Source organism: Scardinius erythrophthalmus (genome assembly GCF_964197995.2).
Source record: "Scardinius erythrophthalmus genome assembly, chromosome: 25".
NCBI classification, from domain to species: domain Eukaryota; kingdom Metazoa; phylum Chordata; class Actinopteri; order Cypriniformes; family Leuciscidae; genus Scardinius; species Scardinius erythrophthalmus.
The window spans coordinates 32,288,724-32,316,223 of record NC_138245.1 but is presented as its reverse complement, the minus strand read 5'-3'; the positions used below and the strand labels follow the sequence as shown (position 1 = coordinate 32,316,223).

At 41.2% G+C, this 27,500-nt stretch overlaps 1 protein-coding gene and 1 pseudogene across 2 annotated transcripts in view; both read left to right on the top strand.

Annotated features, from left to right (window-relative positions):
- Positions 1–10,202: 10,202 nt before the first annotated feature.
- On the top strand, positions 10,203–17,596 carry LOC308685750 (protein NLRC3-like; annotated as a pseudogene). Its single transcript has 10 exons — positions 10,203–10,244; positions 10,343–10,379; positions 10,469–12,238; positions 12,330–12,677; positions 13,857–14,000; positions 14,164–14,204; positions 14,720–15,231; positions 17,104–17,240; positions 17,412–17,454; positions 17,573–17,596. The product of its transcript is annotated as a protein NLRC3-like (transcript).
- Positions 17,419–27,500, top strand: part of LOC308685443 (lysyl oxidase homolog 4) — a 30,100-nt gene continuing 20,018 nt past the window's right edge. Inside the window, exons 1-4 of the mRNA XM_081357216.1 lie at positions 17,419–17,454; positions 19,219–19,515; positions 22,268–22,836; positions 23,180–23,394. Coding sequence (XP_081213342.1) covers positions 19,269–19,515; positions 22,268–22,836; positions 23,180–23,394 — 1,031 coding nt within the window. The 5' untranslated portion in view covers positions 17,419–17,454; positions 19,219–19,268. The remainder of the gene's footprint in view (positions 17,455–19,218; positions 19,516–22,267; positions 22,837–23,179; positions 23,395–27,500) is intronic.

The window sequence follows — 27,500 nt, the reverse complement described above, 5'->3', positions numbered from 1 at the left end:
TCATGCCACAGGAAATGACATCATCACAGCCAACAGCCAATGGGCAAGCAGCACACGAGTAAAGAGAGATTAGTAAGTAAGTTTATAAAGCACATTTACACACAGCGCAAAACTGACCAAAGTGCTGTACAATGACTAACTAAAAAGACAAGTAAAAATAAAACACATAGAATCAATAATCATAATTATATAAAACATGAACAAAAAGAAAACCTTCAATATCAGGGCACACAACACAGAAATACAGAAAACAGGAGTGCCAGGTTAGGGAACAAGGAAGGCCAAGGAATAAAAATTAGTTTTTAGCCTGTATTAGAATGCAGCAATGGGGGGGGGGGGCAGATCTAATACCCCGGGGGAGCTGGTTCCACACCCGTGGGGCAACAACTGCAAAGGCTCTGTCCCCCCTCTGTTGAAGCCGTGAGCGCGGCACAAGCAGGAGCCCTTCGTCTGAGGACCTCAGTGACCTTTGAACTGAGTATGGCTGCACAAGCTCGGTGATGTAGGTTGGGGAGAGCCCATTAAGTGCCTTAAAAACACACAATAAAACTTAAATCCTAAAAGGAACTGGGAGCCAATGCAAGGAGGCCAGAACGGGGGTGATGTGCTAGCGCCTCCTAGTGCCAGTTAAAAGACGCGCTGCTGCGTTTTGTACCAACTGCAAACGTATAAGTGATGATTGTGGGAGGCCAAAGCAGAGGGAATTACAATAATCCAGCCGTGATGTAATAAAGGCATGGATAACTTTCTCAAGATCGTTAAGAGATAGGAATGACTTCAGGCGGGAAATCATTCTAATCTGGCAGAAACAACAGAACTAATCTGTTTCTCAAGGCAGAGTTCTGAGTCAAGAATGACACCCAAGTTTCTGCCATAAGGTTTGATAAATGTGAAGTGGCCTAAGTGTTGCACCACCGTGCATCTTGCCTTGGGAGAGCCAGAATAATGACTTCTGTCTTGTCACTGTTTAACTGGAGAAAGTTGTTAACCATCCTAGTTTTGATGTCTTCGAGACAGGCCAGAAGAGACTGTATGGAATCCCTAGATTTTAGAGGCAAGTCCAACTGAGAGTCGTCCGCATAGCGATGAAAAGAGACGTGCTTCCTCATGATGTCACCCAGTGGGAGCATGCACAGGCTAAAAAGCATAGGACCCGAGATGGACCCGAGATTGACCCCTGAGGGACCCCTGAGGGACCCGAGATGGACCCGAGATGGACCCGAGATAGACCCGAGATGGACCCGAGATGGACCCGAGATGGACCCGAGATGGACCCGAGATGGAACCGAGATGGACCCGAGATGGACCCGAGATAGACCCGAGATGGACCCGAGATGGACCCGAGATGGACCCGAGATGGAACCGAGATGGACCCCTGAGGGACCCCATATGAAGCAGAAGCAGAAGATGAGGAGAACTTGCCGACAGATCCTGAGAAAGGCCTATCATAGAGACAGGAACAGAACCAAAGTAATGCGGTCTCCCTAATGCCCACGGCTGATCACGGCGGGTGAGGAGGATGCTGTGATCAGCGGTGGCGAAGGCGGCACAAAGATCCAACAGTATCAGGAGATCACTGGTTACTCTGAGCAGAGCTGTGTCAGTGCTATGATCTGATCTAAACCCGACTGAAAAGGTTCTAGTGTGTTGTGGGTGGGCAAAAAGGGGAGCAGCTGCTGACAGAACAGCTTTCCCAGAACTTTAGAAATAAAAGGAAGCTTAGAAATGGGACGGAAGTTATTTAGGCATTTAACATCGAGATGTTAAAAAATCTTTCAATCAAGACTAAAAGCAGTTCTAGATGAACAGAACGAGCTCGTTAAATTACTCTAAACTTTTATTTTGATTAATTGTGCAGTCCCATATTTAAATTTTACATAATAATAATAACACACACACACACACACACACACACACACACTCTCTCTCTCTCTCTCTCACTCACACACACACACAAACACACACACACACACACACACACACACACACACACACACACACACTCTCTCTCTCTCTCTCTCACTCACACACACACACACACACACACACACACACACACACACACTCTCTCTCTCTCTCTCTCTCTCTCACACACACACTCTCTCTCTCTCTCTCTCACTCACACACACACACACATTCTCCTTTCACATACATACATTTCTATATGCACACACACACACACACACACACACACTCTCTCTCTCTCTCTCTCTCTCTCTCACACATACACACACACACACACACACACACACACACTCTCTCTCTCTCACACATACACACACACACACACACACACACACACACACACTCTCACACACGCACACTCTCTCTCTCTCACACACACACACACACACACACACACACACACACACACACACACTCTCACACACCCTTCTCTCTCTCTCACACACACACACACACACACACGCACACACACACACACACCCCATGGCCTGTCTCCGCCAGTGTTTCTCTGCAAGCGTTTCCAAGTTTCCGTCTCTCTCCGCATCTCAGTTCTGGGAGGCTCTTCTCTATTTGCGTCTCTCTTCTATTTCAGCACCTGAGGGACGAAACATCAGCTAAAGTTAGCGTGTGTGTTTCCCCGGCGTCTTCACCGTGCACACACTCTCTCTCTCACACACACACACACACTCGCGCTGCAGTGTGACCCGCGTATGAACATGGCAGAACATCCAGCACACATGTGGAGATACTGAAGTGTGGATGAACGTGTTTGCCTGGGTCTTTCCACACTGATGTTCTCAGAGGTCAGGGGTCAGAGGTCAGCAGGTTCATTAGCTCTAATTCAGTCCACGGGTCGCGAGTCACACGGGTCTGATCAGCGTTCACAGATGCACTCGTCACGTATGACTGTCATTACAACACGTGTGTCTCTAAACGGTCAAACATGCTCCTCTACTGGCGATAAAGCATCTATTAAACCACTCAACACTAAGGAACATTTTTTACCTTAAAATAATGTTTCTAGGGCTGCACGTTTTCAAGTTTTTCATTAACCGTTAACCGAGGCCCTTAGCGGTTAATACTCGGTTAACCAAAGTGTGCGCGCCGCAACCCCGAGATAGGCGTAATTTGCGGGTGGGACATGTCGCATAAGAACAAACAGAGAGAGAGCCCCGGCCGCGCGCGCGCACTCTCACCGCCTTCAAACAACTCGAGCGCTGTATCTCTCTCTCCCTCGCGCACATCAACACAATAGTAAAAGGTCGGAAGACCGATTGTGTTTTATAGATTAGTAGTTTGTTCATATAAAGTGTTTGATTAGCAAGTACATGTTTAGGAAATGCATAATACAAATTGTATGGGTTAATGTAACGGTAAACGGAAAAACTGTTGTGATGAAACTGCGCATGCACGGGGTGAAACTGCTGGGGTAAAGCATAGACTGGGTAAAGCTGTGGCGCGGATACTATGTTTGTTTCTGGCTCGCGCACTACCTTCACTCTCGGACGCGCGCTTTCTTTGCCCGCTTCATATTAGAAAACTGGTCATGACTACTTCTTGTGGACATTACAAATGTCTGGGAGCGCTCTAGGGGTCTCTGGTGGTGCAAAAATGTATTACAACTAAATTCAATGCACGGCATTGACGTCACTTAACCGAGCAAAATGTTTCACTCAGTTACGCAATTTTTTACGGTTAATCGGTTAATCGGTTAACCATGGACACCCCTAAATGTTTCCAAAAAGGTTTCAGTGGTTCATCAAGTCGTAACAGGGTGAAAGACACTTCTGGATTCGCTTTGCAGCCTTATATCTGCTATAGCCACAGTATGCAAGTTTATCAAACCGGGTCGCGTTTCTGTAGTTCGAAGGAGACATAAGAAAACTACAGATTTGACTTGCTTAACGTCAAGCGTTACAATAGTCATTATTTAGTTTTTCTTCGTTTCTGATGTCGAAATACATCATACTTTCATGAAATCATGTAACATACTCTACCTTGTCTGTGGACATCGTTCATTCCAAAGCCGGTGCTGGATAACAGCGAGCGCGTGTGCGACGGTAGGCTAAATTATTCACGACAGCGGTAATGGACAATTCCGCTTCCAACCTGTAGGGCGCCCCAAGAGGAAAAGTTCCTTAGTGTTGCTTTAAAAAACATACTAATACTTTCAGTGCAATTCAGCTAACAATAATATTGTATATGTATATTAAATCGATTTATCACGATTAATCGTATCTATCATAAAAGTTTGTAAATATGTACGTTTTTTTTTTAGTTTCTCTACCTTTACCATTAAATGGTAAAATTTAGGTAAATTTGACATTACCTAAAACTAGGATTTTTTTTTTACTGTGTGTGTTAAGTAGTCTACACACACACACACACACACTCTCTCTCTCTCTCTCTCTCTCTCTCTCACACACACACACACACACACACACATAGGACATAACAAAATTGAATGTCATATTAACAACATTAAATGATCAGCTGTTTTTTATTTCGTAGCAGATAGCTGATTTTAGCTTTAGCTTTTAGCTACTTCTACAATAAATGAAAAACGTACCATTTGATAAAGCATGTTTTTAGAAAATGATTTTACCCTTATTGAATTTTTTATTGTTGTATCAAATTACATAATTTTGTTCAGTAAGACCTTTGAAACTATAATATAACAGAAATATTTAAATGCTTTACTGTGGTGTCAGACTGTTTCACTTACCTCAGAACTTCCCGCCAGAACAGAACAGCTCTGGACCGTTGGGCGCGGACCGGAAACACAGCGACACCAACTGGATATGTGTCATAACATCATAACACACCTAAACAGAGTTTATCAGTGTGCTAATGCTAAACCAAACTCTGAGCAGAACGTTAATGGGTTAAAGGACCAAATCTGCACTTTGCTGGATGTCCATGACAGCATATGTTCAGAAGATGAAAATGACTGACATCTGTCACTCATATGCGCTCAGAGGTCCATCTGTGTGTGCAGGGTGCGATTTGTGAAAAAAACAGAGGGGGGGATGTTTTGAAACCATGAGAACATGAACTTCATTCACTGCATTTGCTGCTCTGGACCCTTTTCATTGTTCCCAGCTAGCTAGCTAGAGTTTTCGCGCTGAAAAATTAGGCTACATAAATATTTAGGCTACTTGGTGACATTCTGAAAAGCCGTACATGGATCAAAGCTAATGGACAGGATCAGATAAATCAGAGCTTAGATTCTCTGCCCGAGCTGAACTTGACCCGACCTGGGCCGGGCCCTTGATCCAGCACTTGTGTTACAAAATGCAACACGTCACATGTCATGTTCAGCGTCTCCTCCACTCGCACGCATCACACCGGGCCCGGGATAATAAACTTTAAAAATATTTATTTTGTTTAAAAAATATTCTATATTCTAAAACCTTGTTGAATTAGAGTTGTAGCCTACTAGGCCTACTCCTCCTAGGCCATCCAAAGTTCATCCAAAGTTCATTCATGTTTATTTTCTGTGTTCATCATTGTCCACGTTTTTTTTTTTTTTTTTTTTTTTTTTTTACATTTCTTCATTCGGATCCATTTGCGATCCATTTCATTCTGAATAAACAAACAAGACAGTTACCATGATTTGTCCTTGTTGCATTATTAATTAAGATAATAATTAATAAATGCACGCACAATTATCCGTGAACTTGATAAATGTTGCAGATATGTTTTACTATGCACAAACAAATGCCTTTCAACTTGTGTGTAAAATTCAGAAGCAGTAAATGAATGTGCAGAAATTTGTACAGAGATTCTGTAGGCCTACTATGTGTTGTAGCCTAGCCATTAAATAATAAATTTAATAAATAAATAACTAAATAAATTTAGTTGCATATTTGTTAAAATATTATAATGTTTTTGTTTTTTTTTTCATTTATGTTGATTATGAAAAGTGAACAGCACGAAGATAGGATGTGCAGTATATCGGGAGACTTGGAGTGGGTCAGACATGATTTTGACCACTTCATTATGTTTTGTTTTGTAGAAAGCCTTTCTTTAAAGTGAATTTCGTTTTGTATAAATTGTATCTTAATTTTAATACATTTTTCATCAACGAATTGCATGTATTTAAGAAGCAAATATAGCAGACATAGGCTATAGGCTAATCATGGAGGCGCCCGCGCGCCCCGTCACTTGCACTGCGCATCTCATCATAAATTAACCGAAACTCAGTGTATGCCTCACACAGAGAATAGTAAGAAATATATCTAAAGAAAGCTTGAAATGTCTTTAAACGAAACAATTTAAAACGAAAAGAAATAGGCAACACTCTGATGTAATTCATGCATTTCTCCATATATGTGCATTCACTACGGAGATGGCGATCGTCAACTTCATCTTTGCTTCATCTCAACTTCCCTGGGGCCACCTGGTTATAACGGCCCACGTATTAAAAAAAATGTGTGTAAAACTTCTCTCTCTGGACGGGTATAAATCGGGCTCGGGCTCATGATTACAGTTAACGTGTCGGGCAGGGCCGACAAAGTCAATTCGCCTCATTCGGGCTTCGCGTCTACCGCGCCGCAGGACCTCTAGACGCGCGTAAACGCGTCTTTACATTGAAATCACTCGCGCCAGAAACTCAAGAGTGAGTGAGTAATCAAAAAACCTTTGCGTTTAGTCTCAATTGATTAAAACACCGTATGTGTAACTTCGGCCATTCTCAGTGGTGTGACTGGGACACTAACCCTGCTTGTCATCATAGAAACAGATAATCAGATTGTGATTTTTATTCCCGCTTCAGTAATATGCTGAATATACGGCGTAAAAAAAGACCTGCAGCCGTCTCGCAAGTGTTGATAGGCTATTACTCGTGAGGTGTAACCAATCATATAGCGCCGTGGGCGGGAAATTGAGCAAGTCTTCAGAGTGGTGATAGAGGCTGCGCGGAGCCAGTCAAAGTAGCGCATTTTAAAATAAAATGGACTTTAATCAAACCACGGATCCGTGATACGTTTTGTGATCCGCCTCGCCACTAGTGTAGTAGCACTGATCACTTTGAGGGGGGGATAAATTTATCCCCACTGGGGATAAAAATAATTAAGCAGAGGCAGGGATACATTGACCAGAAAGGGGGAAATCCCACGCATCCCCCCCGGCAAATCGCACCCTGTGTGTGTGTGTGTGTGTGTGTGTGTGTGTGTGTGTGTGTGTGCGTGCGTGCGTGCGTGTGTGTTCTGCGCATGCGCTGTAGTGATGACGCTGTCTGTCATCTGTCTCCATCTGCTGGTGACTGAAGGAAACACCACAGCTGATCTCTGGGTAATACTAGAGGTTTACAAAAGCGATGTGTAGATAAAACCTTATTATTATTAAAACAATAGGACTATATTAAAATACAAATTAATCGAAATAAAAGTATCCTCTTTCTTTCAGTGTTTAATTTTGCTCTGTGGTGTTTTAGAGGAGTTGCTGTAAGAACACTGAACAGACTTATCATGAAGAATAAACTCGTTGTTTTGTCCTGAAACACACATTGTCTGTTTGAATTGTAGCTGTTGCTTTAGTATATTTCAGATCATACTCAACAATTAGCCCACTTAATGTCGAAGCACATTGGTTTAATAAAAACTAGAGTTTTTAGCATTGAAATGATCAAACAAATTCACATCTGTATTAAACAGCTGGACAAAATTCGCTGTAATATAAAATACTCTATCAAATCTAAAATAAAAAGTCGCTTGTTTAAAGCAAACAGAAAGCGCTTTGAGGAGTGTAAAACAATAAAACCATAACCTCTAATTTGATATTAAATGCTGAACCGAAAAACAGAGTCATAAAGGAAAGTAACCATAATATCGGGAATCATCAGATGCTGAAGACGGAAGTTAATGTAGCCTAAATATTTTTTTTGAAGTGAATCGAAAGCGTTTTTTACGAACGCCCGCTCGACGCGTGACGTCATATCTGCTGTTGGCGCGCTTTCTGGAAGTTTGAATCGTTCGAGTCACACACACACAGAGAGAGCGATGGAGCGCGTGAACACGAGCAGTGTGAGAGGATTCCTGAGGTCTTGCGACGATCTGACTGAGAAGACTCGCTATTTAATACAGAAGAAACTCAACATCAAGTTCTTGAGCAGGTGATATTGATATTATGCGATTACGATGCGGTTTGTGTCAGTGTATGGGTGATGAAGTGTGTGGGTGATGAAGTGTGTGGGAGTGACGCAGTATCCAGAGGTTGAATTGAAAAAAAAAAAAAAAAAAACTATTTTGTGAGTGGATTAAAGAATAGAAAGAATTAGGCATTTAATGAAGAAATATTTTATATTTTTATATCCTTGTAGAATGTATTACTGAGCACCAGACACTCTCTCTCACTCCCATATGGACACACAATCCCTGCATGCCAAACTATCTAAAATGGTGCCTTCGAAGGGCACTGAAGATTTTAATCATTATCAACATATTTTTTAATAAAAATAACTATAAATGAGTTCCAAATGACACTTATTTTTGAGCCCCACACTTTTAAGCGCTCCAAAGTTCTAACTAGAGCAGGGGACGGAGCCAGACACTTTAAACATCTGGATCTGAGCCCTAATGTAGTTTGTCCAAGGGCATTTTAGTGTGGCGTAACAGCTTTACTGACTTTTAAAAAGGAACTTTGTTGTTCTTGTCTAGCCTTAATTTACTGAAGGCTATGGATGTTAGGTAAATATGTTTATTAAATTAATTCACAAAATTATTAATCTTATGCCTAATATGATGAAAATGGCTCTGTTATTTGTTTCTTCTCCTCTCACATTAAATCACATATATTATATAGGCCTATTTTAAGTTCAAAATGGTGAAATTAGAAAAAAGTTAATTAGTTTGCCTGATTATTTTTGTCGTTGTTTAACATTTCTCAAAACAGCTATATCAGATATGAAATGTTTAGTTAAGCTACTTGCACCTTATCTCGCACTTTATGACCGTTATCAGCTGGAATTCGCTCTCAGCGGCTCCTGTGAACATAAAGCCCGCCTCCTTTGATTCGATTGGTCATTTCAAACATTTTGACATTAGTGAACGGTGACAGACCAATGACAGCTCAGATGAGAAGATTTTAGTGCTGTGCAATAAATAAATACCTTTGCAATTGATCCCAATGATAGCATGCAGGATAGAGGAGGGAAAATACTCGTCCAGAGGGGTTTCGTTATCGATCTCACGTATACCGTGTTTTACTGAGAGAAAACGCTCTAAACTCGGTCCTGGAGGGCCACTGTCCTGCAGAGTTCGGCTCAAACTCGCCCCAACACTCCTGTCTGAATGTGTCTAGTATGCCCAGTAAGACCTTGATTAGCTGGTTCAGGAGTGTGTAATTGAGGGCTGGAGCAGGACTGGACACCCAAACGATTCAGTATGCGAGTAAACTGTCCGAATCATTCAGACTGATTCACAAACCATTTACCATTCACCCACCAATTCAACGGAGACTATTGTTTTAACTGGTTTAACCTTCTGTGCGTCTGTTCACTGTCCATCATGTGCTCTAACACCAGCAGCATCAGCCGATTCATTGACTTTGAACTGGCGTGTTATATGAAGAATATTGTTATTTCTGGCTGCCTTTCTCCGTTTGGCTTTGGTTGCCATATTTATGAGCTTATCTGGCCTTTGAAAAAGTGAATGTTTGAACTCTGGTGTATGCTAAATGAAAACAGGTTAACAGGTGTATGAATGTGTCTGCAGGAATATCTAACCCTAACAACTAATGACCAACTATAATTTTTGCTATTGTACATACATTTTATTCTTCTAACTGTTTGTCTTTGGTTAACACAGCTGGAGAAGAGCAACAGGGAGGTTGGAAGACACAGTAGAGAAACTACAGAATGAATATGGAGAGAAAAAAGCATTAAAAAGGATCAAGTCCATAGTGAAAAAAATCAGAAAAAAGATTATCAAACGTAGGAAAAGATTTATAATTTACTTTGTTAGTAGTCAATATGTTTCTCAATCTTCAATAAGCTTTACTATAATATTTACATGGTTTTGGTTGTGTATTTAATTGTTAATTTTTTTTTAACAGATGGTGCACATTCTGGAATCATGACAAATCAACAGCCTAACAACCTTCCACAACGACAGCATAATAATAATAATAATAATAATAATAATTCTACATCATTCGGACAGCCATTAATTCAGAACCCTAATCAGCATAACTTCACAATTGATCAGAGGAATGGTGGGACAATAGTTGCTCCAATCATGGTAGGAAACTATATAGATGGTGATGTTAAGATCAATGTGGTAAGTGTCTGATCATTTAAGAAACAGTTGCTAATTAAGAAATTATTTGTGTATGTTATATATATTTATGTATGAGTATTTTTTGTTTTGTTTTTCAGCCTCTGGTGTCTCACTCTACCTCAGTAAACGAACATGGTAAGATCTCTTGTTGTAGAACACTGTGCATTCATAAGCGTGATGCTCCTGTTAATAATATGACTTTCCAACTTTGTCCTGATTTTTAGAAATTCTTCAGAATGTAAGGATTGAGATGAAATCAAGAATGCTGCTTGACGCTGAGAGGACTTTGGAGGGAAGTGCACCACAGTCGGTCTCTCTAAACAAGATCTACACTGAACTGTTTATCATCAATGACGAGACTGACCCCATCAACAGAGAACATGAGATCTGGCAGATCGAGACGACACATGATTTAAACACATCAGCTCAGAGACTCATAAATTACAAGGAAATCCTTCAGCCGCCCACAGATATAGCCATGAAGACCGTTTTAACTAAAGGAATTGCTGGAATTGGGAAAACAATCACCGTTCAGAAGTTTGTCCTTGACTGGGCGAGCGGAGAAGCCAATCAAGATCTAGAGCTTGTGTTTCTGCTGCCGTTCCGAAATCTGAACTTGCTTGAAGCAGAAAAGAGTCTATTTGACTTGCTTTGTGTCTTTTGCCCTGAGTTAAAAGAGGCGATACAAATCTCTGAATGGATCTGTGCAAGGAAAGTTCTGTTCATCTTAGACGGTCTAGATGAATTTAAAAAGGATTTGAACTTTCAAAGCAGCCTTTTGTCGGAACTAAAGAAGCCACAGTGGATGTCCTTCTTGTAAACCTTCTACAAGGAAAACTGCTTCCATCCGCTCACCTGTGGATCACCAGCCGGCCGGTCGCAGCTGGACAGCTTCCGAGGGAGATCTTCTTACGTGGATACATCACACAGATCCGAGGATTCAGAGACGAGCAAAAGGAGGAGTACTTCAGGAAGCACCTTGAGGATCCAAAGCTATTCCAAGACATCATCTGTCACCTAAAGTCTCAGAAGAGCCTGTGGATATTGTGCCACATACCTCTGTTTTGTTGGATTTCAGTGGTTGTTCTTAAAGACATAATTACAAGACAAAATAAAGATAGGAGAATGCCCTCAAATCTGACGGAAATGTACATCCACTATCTGCTCATTCAGACCGGGTTGAGCCATGAAAAATATCAAGGGAAAATGTCACAACAAGACGCTCTCAAGCAGCACAGAGAGCTGATTATGAAACTGGCACAGCTGGCATACTTGCAGCTGAAGGAACAGAACGTCGTCTTCAGAGAAGAAGACTTGATGAGCAATAAGATCACTGTTGATGAAGCGCTTCAATATCCTGGTGTCATTACCTGTGTCACAGAGTGCGAATATGGATATATCAGGACAAAACTTTTCACCTTCGTCCATCTCAGTGTCCAGGAATTCTTTGCAGCCTTGTTTGTGTTTCACGCATTTCTATCAGGAAACCAAGACTCCCTGAATTTAATAAGAGCTAAAAAGAACCAGAAGTCTAATTTGTGTGATTTTCTCAAAGATGTGATTAATGTGGCCTTGAAAAGTGAAAATGGACACTTGGATCTTTTTATCTGTTTTCTCTTTGGGATTTCTGTCAATTCCAGCAGAGATCTACTCAAAGGACTCCTGCCTCCATCATGGCCCAGTGGTTCAGATGGTCACAAGAAGGTGACCACGTACATTAAGTCTTTGAGGAGGAAAGGCCTGTCCTCTGAGAGATGCATTAGTCTTGTCCGTTGTCTCGTTGAGCTCAAGGACACGTCATTTTTGCAGGAGATGCGAGATCTCGAACGCTCGCGGTCCAAAGAGCCCCTCACGCTGTTCAAGTGCACGCTTCTGGCTTACCAGTTTGTAATGTCAGATATGAAACACGATGAGTTTGACCTCAGGAAGTACAACATCACTTTAGAAGGGTTTCAGAGATTCTCCCCAGCCATCACAAGCTTCAGAAAGGCTCAGTAAGTATTAAGATGTAGTAAATGTCTTTAAAATGTATCATATGATGTTCTTGGTTAAAGCTGAATGTACGTTTGAATGCATCACTGACAGGTTCAAAGGAAGCGGATTTACAGAGCAGCACTGTGAGATCTTGACGTGTTACCTAACGTCACCAAACTCTCACCTGATTCATCTTGATCTGAGTCACAATGATCTGGGACGGTCCGCTCTGAACCATCTTTCCACTGCGCTCTGTGATCCCAACTGCCAGATTCAGATCCTGAACCTCAGCCACAATGACCTCCAGAGTCAGGACATGGAGCTGATCAGAGATGTGCTTATAGGAGAAAATAAGAATCTGAAATGGCTGGAGCTCAGCGACAATCCTCTAGGCGACTCAGGAGTGAAGATACTCTCATCTGGACTGCAGAGCGCAAACTGTCATCTTGAAGTTCTGAAGTAAGTCAAACTAACCAGGGCTCAACGCTGAGGATTTGTTCTACTGGCCCGGTGGCTCACATTTTAACCACAAAGTTATTGTTTTATAATTCTTTTTGATCCATGTAACCTTGTGTTCTATTAATTAGATACCACTGAAATTTTAAATACCTCATCAAAATCTACTAGCCTAACTAATATAAATTTCAGACATTATTAAATATAAAAATATTATAAACATTATAAGGATAAGTAAACAGTCAGTAATAAAGTATGAACAAATAAACAATGAGCAGATCAAATAAACAAAAAGCAGGTTTGCTGTCACTTTGGCCGCATTTACATTACATGGTTCAAGTGACCCAATTCCATTGTTCCGCTCCCATGTGGCACAGATCGGATATGACCACGAACGTGTGAGCAGGAAAAAAGCACATGGATTCCGATATTCTCAAATCGGTTTAAGGCCTCATTCATTCCGTCATGTGGAAATAAATCTGATATGAACCGAATACCTGCATTTGCGTCTGCCATGTAAGCGGACAGATCGGATATTCCCAGCAATGCAAGTCATCGTCACTGAAAAAGCGACGATGACGTCAAATCAGGTGGACACCAACCGTGATCACATGACTCTTTTCAATGGCGCAATGCAGGACAAAGTTTCAACCCAATGTTGTGATGACCTTTAAAGAAGGTACGGAAAGCCAAAGCTTGTATTATCAATTCATCTGCATCCATTGCAAATCGCGCTGTTTTTACTTTATTTTTCTGCCTGAGCTTTTCCGAGTCAGTATGTCTACCTTTGGTTGTTTTGCCAAGTGTTCATTTATACAGTGTAAATGCAGATATTGGATATGGGTCACTTTTAATGGTCATCAGAAAAATCAGCCAACAAACCGTAACTGGGCATCAAGACCTGCAGTGTAAATGCGGCCTTAAAGATCTCATGCGTGAACCTAATAAATTGACACAAGCATTTTCTTTCTGGACTGTTTCGTTCACTTAAGAAATAACTGACTGTGTTTATGAGGATGCTCACTGAAGATAGAAGAACACTCAAATGGTTTAAATTCGCCACAAGACGTGCAATTTGTAAACTTTTCCACTAGTTCTTATTGTCGAGCCCTGCTAGCCCGCAAACAACAGGGTCTAAACACAGACGAAGGCTGATCTGAAAAAACTGCTTTTGCTTCATAGACTTTCAGGCTGTCAGATTAAAGAAGGAGTTCATCAGTTGGTGTCGTCTTTGAAAGCCAATTGTTCATCTCTGAAAGAGCTGGATCTGCGGTATAATAATCTTGGAAACATCGGACAGGAAACTCTAAACCTGTGCTCACTGAGGTACTGTAGCATGACTTGTGTCCCAGATGGACTTAAACGATGCACTATGTACTTGTTTAGTGTATGAGTTTTATAAGGTTATGTTGTCATTCAGAGTATAATATTCATGTTTAAGTTCTTGTATAACAGTGTGCTTATACTCTTACCACTCTTCTCTGACTAGAACTGGAGGAGTCTGCGGTCACCAACCAGGACTCGACAAATGTGAGTTTAAACATGCTCATTACTGTTTTCAAATCACCATCAAGATTGTAGGCTAAAACCTGATATGTATTTGTAGATGCTGTAAAGGCTTTACCATTTTTAACAACTTTTCTATTTCATTTTAATAGACATGCAGATATTTCATGTGTTTCTCTAAATTAACATGAGGTCATAAAAACCTGCCAGTGTAATTATGAATGAATTATTCCATCTCAAATGATTTAAAAAAGCATGTGTGACGCCCCGTATAGGTCAAAGGACGTAACATGAAAAAAAAAAAAAAAAAAAACGATAAAATGTTTGTCCTTTGACCTAGACAGGGCGTAACGTGACATTGGGGGCTCGTCCGGGACAAAAAACAAACACGTTCCACAACAGAATAAAACACAGAAACACACCGAAAGGGATGTAACACATGACTTCCCAGAAGTACATTATGTCCTCTACCCACATGCATATGCTGACGGGAACCGCTTGATAATTGTTGATGTTAATCTAATAAATCTGTTTTTTAGACGGCGTCACGCTCACCTTTGACCCTCAGACGGCTAACGGACACCTCCATCTGAACGAGAGCAACACTGTGGCCACTCGTCGGAGGGAGAAACAGCAGTTTCTAGATAATGCCGAGAGATTTGATGAGTGCAACCAGGTCCTGTGCCGGCCGGCGCTGTCCGAGCGCTGCTTCTTCACGGTGGATGTGATTGGGCCAGACATACACGTGGGCGTGGCCTGTGAGGGAATCGAGAGGAAGGGAGCGGGTGATCGAGTGCATCTGGGACGCAATGATATGTCATGGAGTTTATATTGCTTAGATAGTGTATGTGAGGCTCATCACAACCAGAAAACTGTATCAGTTCAAACAGAGTCCGTCAGGAAACTCGGCGTGTTCCTGGACCGGGAGGCTGGTTCTGTTTGCTTCTATAGCTTGAGCCCACAGATGAAACTCTTGTACATGTTTGATGCAGTTTTCCCTGAGGACCAGGAGCTTTTCGCTGCGTTCAGAATTCAGGAGCCAGGCTGTTCAGTCAATTTAAGACAAGAATCGCTGTAACTATCTGTAGAATGACCTGCAATATTGACCTGCCAGACCTGAACCCACTCAGAACCAGCGGCAAGTGTTTCAACTTTTGATGAACACTGACCTCTGACCAGCAGAAATAAACTTAGAGTATTGTTTAATATATGACAATTACTGTAATCATTTACTGTATCATTTTCATGTGTTTTCAGCCAAAACTGTCTAATTTAATAACATAATAAAGACATGAATTGAATTGAGTCCGGTTTCTATTTATTGGACTGATTCTTCTAATCTTTTCTGATATGTGACCCTGGACCACAAAACCAGTCCCGAGTCACACGGGTGTATCTGTGGCGATAGCCAACAAGACATTGCATGGGTCAAAATTATTGATTTTTCTTTTGTGCCAAAAATCATTAGGATATTAAGTAAAGATCATGTTCCATGAAGATTTTTGGTAAATTTCCTACCGTAAATATATAAAACATTTATTTTTGTGAGTGAATGCAGCACAATCGTGAACATAAATGGACAACTTTAAAGGAGATTTTCTCAATGTTTCGATTTATTTATTTTTTGCACCCTCAGATTCCAGATGTTCAGTAGTTGTCTCTCGGCCAAATATTGTCCTATCCTAACAAACCACACATCAGTGGAAAGATTATTTATTCAGCAGATGAATAAATCTCAATTTCGAAAAATGTACCCATGTGACTGGTTTTGTGGTCCAGGGTCACAATAATCCTATAGCAGTTTATGTGTATTTGTATTGATTTAACTGTGTAGCTAGTTTATATGCACTGATCTCTTCTCATCTTTGCAACAGCGTAAGATGTTACGAGGATTTGAAGAAGTCCGTACGAGTCTTTCATTGAATGCGAGTTGGGTGGCGTCTGCAGTCGTAGGCTGTTAAAACGGGCTGAGCCTCGTTTATTCTGCGGTGAAGCGTCACTGTAAACGAGTCACATCAAAAACACACAGCAGTGTTAAATAATGAGTGTATGAGTGCAGATCTGCAGTCACCAGCAGAGGACGCCACCGCTACCAACATAACCACTGTTCAAGACATCAAATGGAACAATCATTCATTTTAAGTGCTACTTATACAAATGACTTAAAGAAAAAAAGGCTGGTTATTGCATCTGTGGCTCCATTAATAGTCTGCATCACTTTTAAGACCCCTCGTCTGCGGTGACTTGTAAATGAGTCACTGAGTTTGAAGTGTGATGTCAGTCTGCTTCTGTTCCTCTATCACACACGTCTCGTGCCGAGGGTTTGAGATGGAAACATGTAGGACGTGATCCGAGATCATCTGCTCTTCGCTGGAGAGAAAGCGTGTTCATTTCTCTCTCACACACTCATTTTGGGTGTGGACGCATGCCAGAGCTCCCAGTGTTCAATCACAGCACACACACACACTGAGCTGATGACACATCATAAACCCACACATGTAGATCACAGATCGTGTTCTCAGGGGTTTCAGGGACTCACCGTCCCAGCCAACACGAACGTTTTGCTAACATTCTCATTAAGTTATGAAAATAGTATTTCTGAATGTACTTAAATCTTTGAAAAAAACTAACTTAGATATGTGAACATTAAGGAAATGTATCATTCTTCAAAAATTATGGGAAAGTTACTTTTTAATGTTCTCTGAACGTTCTGAAACAAGTAGCAACATTTAAAAAACATTAGATGAACGTCCAACTGAGATGTTTCAGGAAAACGTTCCATGAACGATGTATAATGTTTTTGTGCTAATGTTTTTTTCTAGTTTGAGTGAACGTTCTGTTAATTTTACTCTGAGAGAACCTTAACTTTAGGTTGCTAGTGTGATGCCAATGTGTTTTTAGCATGTTCCTATGTGTTTTCCAGGTGTTTTCCCAGGTGTGTTCTGCACCTTTACGTCTCTGTGATCTTCTGACCTCCATCAATGTGTCTTCAGTAAGTGAAAAATATGTCAAAATTAATTCAGAAATGGTGCTGTATGTTGAGTTGAGGGAAGATTCAGAGTGAGTGTGTCTCTTTAAAAGTGCACTTTATGAAACAATTCAGTGAAAAAATAAATCGCTTGACTTTACATAAACCAGAAGAAAAAAAGAGAAAGTGAGAGAGAGGGAGAGAGAGAGAAGCAGCTTGTGGTCAGAGGTTTAACTCTCTCTCTCCGTCTCACACACTCTCAGTCGTTCTCCTGCTCTCGTCCGCTCACACGGGCCGCTCGGACAGGTGAGTGTAAAGCCTCTCATTCCTCTATTGATCACAGATATTAAGTTCTTTATCTGATTGTGTGTGTTTGTCAGCTGGTTTCTCTGATAGTTTTCTCTCATCTCTCGGTGTCTCTCAGTTTTTATTAGATTCACTAGGATGACTAAAAGTCTATTTGTGCATCAAAATCTCTCACTCTTTTTAAAGTCGAAGAGACAGTTCAGACAGAAATTATGATTATGTCATTATTCACTCTTTCCTCATGACTTACTTTTTTCTGCTGAACACAAAGAAAATTTGAAGAATATTGGGCATCAAGCAACATTGATGTCCATCAACTTTCAATGTGTGAAAAAAAAAATCACACATCTCAACATCTTCTAAATGAAGACAGAAGGTTTTATCACTTTAATTCTCAATCTGCCGTGACCTTTAGAGTCGAAGCGCTGCAGTTCTCAGTGCTAATTATCAGTGTTTCAGTGGAATGTGTGTGTGTGGGTTTATACGCCTGTGGTTTTGTTCTGGTTGCTGATATATAACACACAACACACATCTGTAAATGTGACGATTACGGCCTCTCAGACCATTGAAATACACACACATGCTGTGATTTCACATCGATGGCAATGATGCTCTTCCTCATTATTTCTGCCTTGTGTTCCAGTACAAACATTCCTAAATAAAGATTTACATCAGGAGCTACACTGACTTTTGATAATAAGTCTTGTTTTCTGATATACTGATCAAAATAAAGTGCTTCAAACAAGAAGAAATATCTGCCAACGGAGTCAGGAAAAATAATCTTAATTCAAAGGAAAAACAAGATTGTTTCAGATATTTAAACATACTTAATTCTTCAGTAACAAGACTGATCTTCAGCCATCTTGCATCTCCAGTAAATGTATGTCTGGTGCTCTTCATGTGTCAGTCAAAAACTGAAATGTATTATTTTATTTCAATGAAATGAATGTACTATATTTTAGTTCGATAATGTTTTTTATTTAATGTTTTGTATTTTTAGGGGATTTTATGGAACAAAATTATATTTCTGCTGTATTTATAATCCATTTATTCACGTTTTGAGCATAGACCTGAAAAGTAAATTTCCAACTTAAACTGTGGTAAATCTTGAACGCTTTAGAGCGACAGAATGAAGTTTGATCTCTTCAAAGACGACACTTGGCAGATTAAACTTAAACTTAAAAAAAGTTACAGAATTTTACGTTTATTGTAATGAAAATTTTACTCTAAAACTGTGAGAAAATCAAAGCCGTACATCTAAACAAGTAGTGGTAAAAATTTGAGGTTGATATCTCAAAAAATCATCTTTCAGTGAGATGTTGTTCGGCTGCAGTACCAAACGCTTCCACTAGAGGAACTTTGTGTCCAATCATTTCCAATGCGACATTTTGACCGCGAGGAGCACAAGTGTGACTATTGATTTCAGGAGCATTTAACCTTTCGAATCATGTCCATGATTGTCATGTCATGTCCATGTTCACAAAGAAAGTGGCAAAACCTTTACCAAGTTTCGTACCATTCCGATGAAGAGAAAAATTCTACAGATTTTTTATTTAATTTTTTTTTGGAAGAGTGCCGAAGAGCACCAAAGTGCTGTTTAGATATTTGTGCTGGAAACCAAGACACACACACTGAGGAAGAAGCTCATATTTCCAGTGTTGCTCTGGCTCAGATCCCCAGTGGAGCTGCACTCTTCACTTCTGGTTGAACTGTGCTGTATTTTATCTTCTCTGCTCTGTGTTTTGGTTTAATTGCTGCTAGCAGGTCATTAGCTGGAGAAGGTTGGTTTCTGAACTCATCCGCTGGGATCCGAGATGCTCTTCCAGCTGCTGCTCCTCAGTGTCTTCGCCCCGCTCTGGCTCGCCGCTCCGGGAGTCCAGGTGCGCCTGGTGGGCGGCAGGAGCAAGTTCGAGGGTCGCGTGGAGGTGTTTTATAACGGCGAGTGGGGAACCGTGTGTGACGACGAGGTCAACATCAAACTGGCCAATGTGGTGTGTCGAGAACTGGGCTTTTCCCGGGGACTCACCTGGGCTCACAGCGCAAAGTTCGGCGAGGGGCGTGGTAAGATCAGAGTTCGAGTGACTTCTTTCATGTTCCTGTTCTTGTTGTGAATGATTCATCATTGCCAAGAAAAATATCATTAGAATCAGGGTTTGAAATTAACTTTTTCACTCACTGGTCAATTTGGCTACTAAATTTTTAAGTTACCGGCCATTCCGAACTTCTACTAGCCAAAAAAACAGATAAACTACGTCACAGCTATATATAAAATAAAATACCCTAACATTTATATATAATAAAATTTGTATTTCATTATGTCACGTGTCAGTGCATATTTGGACTTTCAGTTTGTGTTTTGATTGGTTCCTGTTTTCCTTTGTTCTTTTCCAACCACTCCTTTGTTTCTATGGTTACTATCATTATGAGTTCATTTGTCCCAGCTGTGTATGATTAACTATCTCGTTTCGGTTTGCTATTTAAGATGCACCCTTTCTTTCAGTCTTTGTCCTATCTCCCCGTTGTGTTATGTGTTTTCCCTGCCTGTCAGCTTGTTCTAGAGTACTGTTATTACAGTTTGAGTTTGTATCTATAATCAGAGTCTTCAGCCTGTTCCTGTCCACAGTGTGACAGAAGATCGGACCAACCCAAATGGATGAACGGGTAGTGTTCATCTCCGTGGCTCAGGACAGCCACAACCTTTTAGAATTTTCAAGGGAATTCCTCTGGCTCACCATTTCCAGCTCCCTCGAAAATAACATCTTGAGGACCCTGTTCCAGATCGAGGACTTTCCCGCACCCCACTAACCCACTAACCCCACTGGGTCCATCTCAGAGTCCATTCCAGAGTCTTGTCTTACGATGGCCACCACCATGCCAGCGCCCTTTGTCAAGATGGCCGCCACCACGCCAGAGCACTCTGTCAAAATGGCCGCCGCCACGCCAGAGCCTTCTGCCAAGATGGCCGCCGCCATGCCAGAGCCCTTTGTCATGATGGCCGCCGCCACGCCAGAGCCCTCTGCCAAGATGGCCGCCACTTCTGAGCCCTCAGCTAAGATGGCCACCACCGCGCTTGAGTCTCCTGTCCCAGTCCTCGTCCAGAGGAAGTGGATTTATTAGACTTCAACACTGAAATACCCTGTCTTCCTCATCACATGTTTTATCTGTCTGCCTGGAACTATCTGTCAGTTCCATATTCCCACCCAGCCTCTCTCCCACCTCCTCCCATCATTTGCTCGTCCCCACCTCCGCTGCTTCCTAGTAGTCCCTCAGCTCACCCTCATTCTAACACCAGTGATGTGGGCTCGCCATGGGTCTTTCAGTCTCCAGCTCCATCATGGTCATTGGATCCCCGGTCTCCACCTCAGCCCGTCAGTCCATTAACTCCACCTTGGCTCTCATCTCCACCGTGGCCCATCAGTCCACCAGCTCCGCCTGGCTCCCTCGTCCCTCTGGCTCCGCATTGGTCGTTCGTCGACCTACCCTCGCCTCAGGACTGCTCTCCTCCGGCTTTGCTTCGTCCCTCTGGCTCTGTTGGGCTCCTCACTCCCTCCAGCTCCACTGTGGTCCTCTGTCGCTCCGGATCCACCGCGGCCCTCTGGATCCCCGCCTGTCGTGTTCGCCAGAGCCGTCTGCATCGCCATGTCCCTCCGGATCCTCAGCATCGCCTTGGCTCGTCGGCTCTCCTTTTACACCCTGGTCTCCTCTTCCACCTGCTCCGCTTCCATCAGTCATCCCACTGGAGTCCTCAGCCCTTTCTCCACCATGGCTCCTCCCTCTATCGGCTCCTTCATGGTCTCCCAAGCCGCCGGTTCCCTGAACTGATGCCACTGTCCTGAGGCGCCCCGTTCTGCCAAAGCTACGCCCTCGTCAGCCTCCAGGACGCCCACCCCTTTGGATGTTTTATGGCGCGAGGACGCGCCTACCGGGAGGGCGCGGATGTGTCACGTGTCAGTGCATGTTTGTGTTTTGATTGGTTCCTGTTTTCCTTTGTTCTTTTCCCGCCACTTCTTCGTTTCTGTGGTTACTATCATTATGAGTTTACTCAATTATTTGTCCCAGCTGTCTATGATTAGCTATCTCATTTCTGTTTGCTATTTGAGATGCACTCTCTCTTTCAGTCTTTGTACAATCTCAGTTGTGTTTGTGTTTTCTCTGCCTGTCAGCTTGTTCTAGAATAGTTATTAAAGTTTGTATCTATAATTGGAGTCTTCAGTCTGTTCCTGAGGAAACCACAGTGTGACGCATGCATTAATTTCTCATTTAAACAAAATCCTCTTATCCATTCCAGCCATCTCCTCCCTTCCTCTCATCCTCATCCTTTTCAACAAAAACATATTTTAGGTGGACAGATCAATACAGTAAATAGAACAACCAAAAAATGTAGGATGTTTTAAATTAAAAATGTCTTTTCTGTTAACCAAATGCTTTTTAATCTTCGCTTTTGCTTCAGTTTAAATGAACAAGCACGCCGATATTTGTTGCGTAGTGACGTGTGTGTTCAAGTAAGCCAGATATGAGCAGATTTTACGCAATACGCTATATTTAATACATCATGATGACTCACGATTTGAGTATTTACACTAAATCTGCACAGATTTGGTTTACATTAACTTCCCCAGCAAAGTGAGTAAACATAAGTAACCCGCCAAATTGGTTAGTGATTTGACCGTGTTAACCACCACAGTTGATTTGGTGGGTTGGCGGGTGATCATTTCAAACCCTGATTATAATGTAATATAGAACGGATTGAACTGATCTGAATAATGATCTGAATAACTGTATAGCTTATATTGCTGGCTCTCCGTCTGTTCAGGCCCGATTTGGCTGGATAATGTCTCGTGTTCTGGCAGCGAGAGCTCACTGTCGGACTGTCGGTCTAATGGTTGGGGTGTGACCGACTGCACTCACGCTGAAGATCTGGGTGTCATTTGCAGTCCGGACCGTCCCAACCAGGGTCACATCCCACGTTACCAAGAATCAAGTCCAGCTTCTCCACCTCAGCCCTCCAGCCAGCTCTCGAACACTCTCGCCAGATCACCTGCCAGCTCACCCGTCAGTTCACCCGCCAGCTCACCCGCCAGTTCACCCCGCCAGCGTGGCCACGAGATCGGGCTCCAACGCAGCAGCCAGGGCCCGTCCTCTCCTCAGATCCACGGACACCAGATTCAGCTGCGCAGGAACGGGCTCGAGAGCGTCGCTAACGGCCTGCCACGCGGACACCAGCTGCCAGACTTCCTGCGCAGCCGGGCCTCGTTCAGACGCACACAGGAAGTGACACGCGGTCAGAACACCAGACTTCCTGAGAGACCAGAGCCGGTTCACAGTCCTGAGCCGCAGCACAGTAACAGGATGGATCTGGACTTCACCAACACAGACGAGCAGGTCAGAACTCATCCTTCCCTCGGGTCATTTTGACCCGATTACTATTTTACTATTTATTTATTATTTATTGATCAAATCTAGTAATTTTAATGTAAATAAAAAATATCAAAATCTCCACAAAAAATTCATTAAAAATAGAAAAAATATTATCAAAATGAAATAAAATAAGCTTTCTGGACAAAAAAAAAAAAAAAAAGTATAATTTAAGGCCTTCGGGTCATTTTGACCCGTGAGGGAAGGATGAGGGTTACTGTTTCTGAAAGAGTCTCTTCTGCTCACCAAGGCTGCATTTTTTATAAAAAATACTGATACATTTAATACTTAAAAAAATACTCTCTCTCAGTTCACTGCATCGGTCCAGCTGGAGGAAGTACGTCTCCGGCCCGTTCTCGCCGCCACACGAAACTCTGCCATGGTAACAGAGGGCGTGGTGGAAGTGAAGCATGCTGGGAAATGGAGGCAGGTGTGTGAGTGGGGCTGGGACCAGAGCAGCAGTCGTGTGGCCTGTGGCATGCTGGGATTCCCTTCAGCAGGACAGCATGACACACGTGTGTATCGGTGAGTATGTAATGAACTGGCGTGTTCTGATGATTAATTTTCTGATTTATATTCTAATGATTCATGTTTTGATTCGTGTTCTGATGATTTCATGTTCTGATGATTCGTGTGCTGATTCGTGTGCGGATTCTTTTGCTGAGTCGTGTGCGGATTTGTGTTCTGATGATTTGTGTGCTGATTCGTGTGCCGATTCCTTTGCTGATTCGTGTGCTGATACGTTTTCTGATTCGTGTGCGGATTCGTGTTCTTATGATTCGTGTGCCGATTCTTTTGCTGATTCATGTGCCGATTCTTTTGCTGATTCGTGTGCTGATTTGTGCAGTTTTTACAACTTGGACTAATCTAGACTAATCTAAAAAACAGGTTCAAAGGAATATTCTGCTACTATAACTTTTACATGGATGATCCGACTTGGTCAGTGGTCGGTTTAGGCGGTTGACCAACTGAACTAGCAGATGATCCAGACTTGGACATGATACAGCAGCTGAACACCAACACCAGACCGCCTGAACATCACTGTTGCCTTAAATCACCAACCCTCACAGAAAACGGCTGACTTCTGTTTGTTTCATCAGCGTCAGTGTGAGATTTCAGGTTCCTGTTGTTCCGCTGCTCCTCTTAACTGTGCGTTTCTAAACGTGACTGGAGAAAATAACCCTTCCATCATGAGACTCTTAAATATTCCATAGACTGTGTGATTAATGTCAGATTCAGGAATAGCAGCATGCGCTAAAACGAGCTTGTCCTCTAATCGCATGTAATTACGTGATTCCAGTGGAAAAACATCAGCTGCGTCTCAGACGTCTGTCTCCTGGCTTCTCTCTGGCGGGATCTCAGAATATCACAGAATATCACAGAATATCCCAAAATATCTCAGAATATCTCAGAATATCACAGAATATCCCAAAATATCTCAGAATATCTCAGAATATCACAGAATATCTCAGAATATCACAGAATAACACAGAATATCCCAAAATATCTCAGAATATCACAGAATATCCCAAAATATCACAGAATATCTCAGAATATCACAGAATATCTCAGAATATCACAGAATATCATATAATATCTCAGAATATCTCAGATTATCACAGAATATCTCAGAATATCACAGAATATCATATATCTCAGAATATCTCAGAAAATCATATAATATCTCAGATTATCACAGAATATCTCAGAATATCACAGAATATCATATATCTCAGAATATCTCAGAAAATCATATAATATCTCAGATTATCACAGAATATCTCAGAATATCACAGAATATCATATAATATCTCAGAACATCACAGAATATCTCAGAATATCATAGAATATCTCAGAATATCACAGAATATCACAGAATATCTCAGAATATCAAATAATATCACAGAATATCTCAGAATATCTCAGAATATCACAGAATATCATATAATATCACAGAATATCTCAGAATATTATATAATATCACAGAATATCTCAGAATATCATATAATATCTCAGAATATCTCAAAATATCTCAGAATATCACAGAATATCATATAATATCACAGAATATCTCAGAATATCATATAATATCTCAGAATATCTCAGAATATAATATAATATCTCAGAATATCTCAGAATATCTCAGAATATCTCAGAATATCACAGAATATCTCAGAATATCCCAAAATATCACAGAATATCTCATAATATCACAGAATATCCAAAAATATCCAAAAAATATCTCAGAATATCTCAGAATATCACAGAATATCACAGAATATCTCAGAATATCCCAAAATATCACAGAATATCTCAGAATATCACAGAATATCCAAAAATATCTCAGAATATCTCAGAATAACTCAGAAAATCCCAAAATATCACAGAATATCTCAGAATATCATATGATATCACAGAATATCTCAGAATAGCATATAATATCTCAGAATATCTCAGAATATCACAGAATATCATATAATATCTCAGAATATCTCAGAATATCACAGAATATCCCAAAATATCACATAATATCTCAGAATATCCCAAAATATCTCAGAATATCACAGAATATCCAAAAATATCTCAGAATATCTCAGAATATCACAGATTATCTCAGAATATCTCAGAATATCACAGAATATCCCAAAATATCACAGAATATCTCAGAATATCTCAGAATATCACAGAATATCTCAGAATATCTCAGAATATCACTGAATATCACAGAATATCTCAGAATATCTCAGAATAACACAGAATATCTCAGAATGTCATATAATATCTCAGAATATCTCAGAAATATCACAGAATGTCACAGATTATCTCAGAATATCTCAGCGAACAGGGAACATACTGTCGTCAAGTTATGAACAAACGTTCATCCAGTAATAGAGCGTTCGTTAATTTAGCGTTCGTTAATACAGCTTGTGTTTGAAGAATGATACAATGTTAATGTTTCCTTAAACGTTCACATAACCAAGAAAAAAGTTTCAAACGTTCAAAGAACATACATTAATAAAGTTTTCATAATTTTTGTTAACCATAATCATTTATTATTATTATATTGTTTAAATTAATACATGTTTAGCTAACTGTGATTTGTATATGTACATTTCTGAAATGCATAACTTAGACAGTTTCCTCTGATGAAAGAACACTGTAAACTGTAATGTGGACTGCTTTGAAACGATGTGTATTATTAAAAGCGCTGTACAAATAAATGTGAATTGAATTGAATTAATAGAAATGTTTGCAAAACGTTCTCCAAGTATATTTTTGTAGTGTCTCCTGCCTTCCTCTTGCTGTAGAGTAAACTCTCGCTCGACACGATCTCTAAAGCCACAGAGTCTTGAGTCCTGCCGTAAATAACCTGAGAAACGCAGGCTTGCCCAGTCTTTACACAAACCTCAGTGTGTTTTTCTGGCACTTCTGTCCTGCGCTTCAGCTTCTGTCTCAAGTCGAGTCAGCTTTATTTATACTGCGCTTTTTACAACACTGAGTGTTTCAAAGCAGATTTACAGAGATAACCGTTAGTTTGTGTCTAGAAGAAAATAGCGTCACAGTCCAGCTTAAGTGATGGGTCATTTTTGCTGTAAGAAAGTTATTAATTTAGTTCATTTATATACACAGCCGCTCTGGAGAAAACCGTGATGTCATCGTCCAGCTCAGTTCTCATATCTGATCAACTTTCTCTCATCAGCGCGTGTGTTTTCACTGAAATCAGCCGCTTCTGTTCTTCTTCCTGAGCGCAGTCATAACACTCACGTGTGCGAGGAATATCCTGATGTGGAGAGGAAGCGTGTCGGGATCTGCCCTGTAATGACTGAGCCTGATTAAACTCATTAACCGTCGTCTTCATCAGTGCCGAGACCGAACCCAGAGACCTCCCGTCTCAGCACGCAGAGCCTCGGGAGCCGAGCTGGATCATGTATGAACTAACAAATAAATATCTTTTACACTGTTAAAAATAAAAGTTCCTAAAGGGTTTTTGCAGTGATGCCGCCACAGAACCTTCCAGTCATCTGTTCCTAAAAGAAACTAATAATCTAAAGATTTTCCACTATAAAGAAGCTTTTGTGGACTGGAAAGATTCATGGATGTTAAAGGCTCTTCGTGGAAACATCGATGCCAATAAAGGAGCTTTATTTTAGAGGCTGTGACCGTTTCAGTGCAGAATACAAATACTAAAAATCAAACAATTATTAAATCAAGAAGAGACATTTACAGGAGATGCTAAATGCCTTGAACTTGAGTTTGTGCTTTAAACAAATATCTGATATGGGGTCAGAAGAATAACCTCGCTTTCCCTTTGAATGAAAGTATAGTTCTGACCCTGACCGATATTAGTTCTTATTTTGCTTCTTATATCTTTCGTATCCTGAGAATGTTGATATGCTGGTTGCACTGGAGTGGAAACGAGACAAAATCCTGAGGAAGAAAGTGCTAGTCTGCCGTGTAGAAGTGAGTATTGTTCTGTGAAGAGCTGTAATTTATTCCTGGTTTAGTCTCTGAGGGTCTGACTATATTAAACCGAAGCCGCAGTGATCCTGAGTGATGTTTAATAGCCGGGTTCGCTCCGCTGTGTCCGGACTCCACCCGCCTCATCCCGCTCCTGCTCAAACACTCTCTCT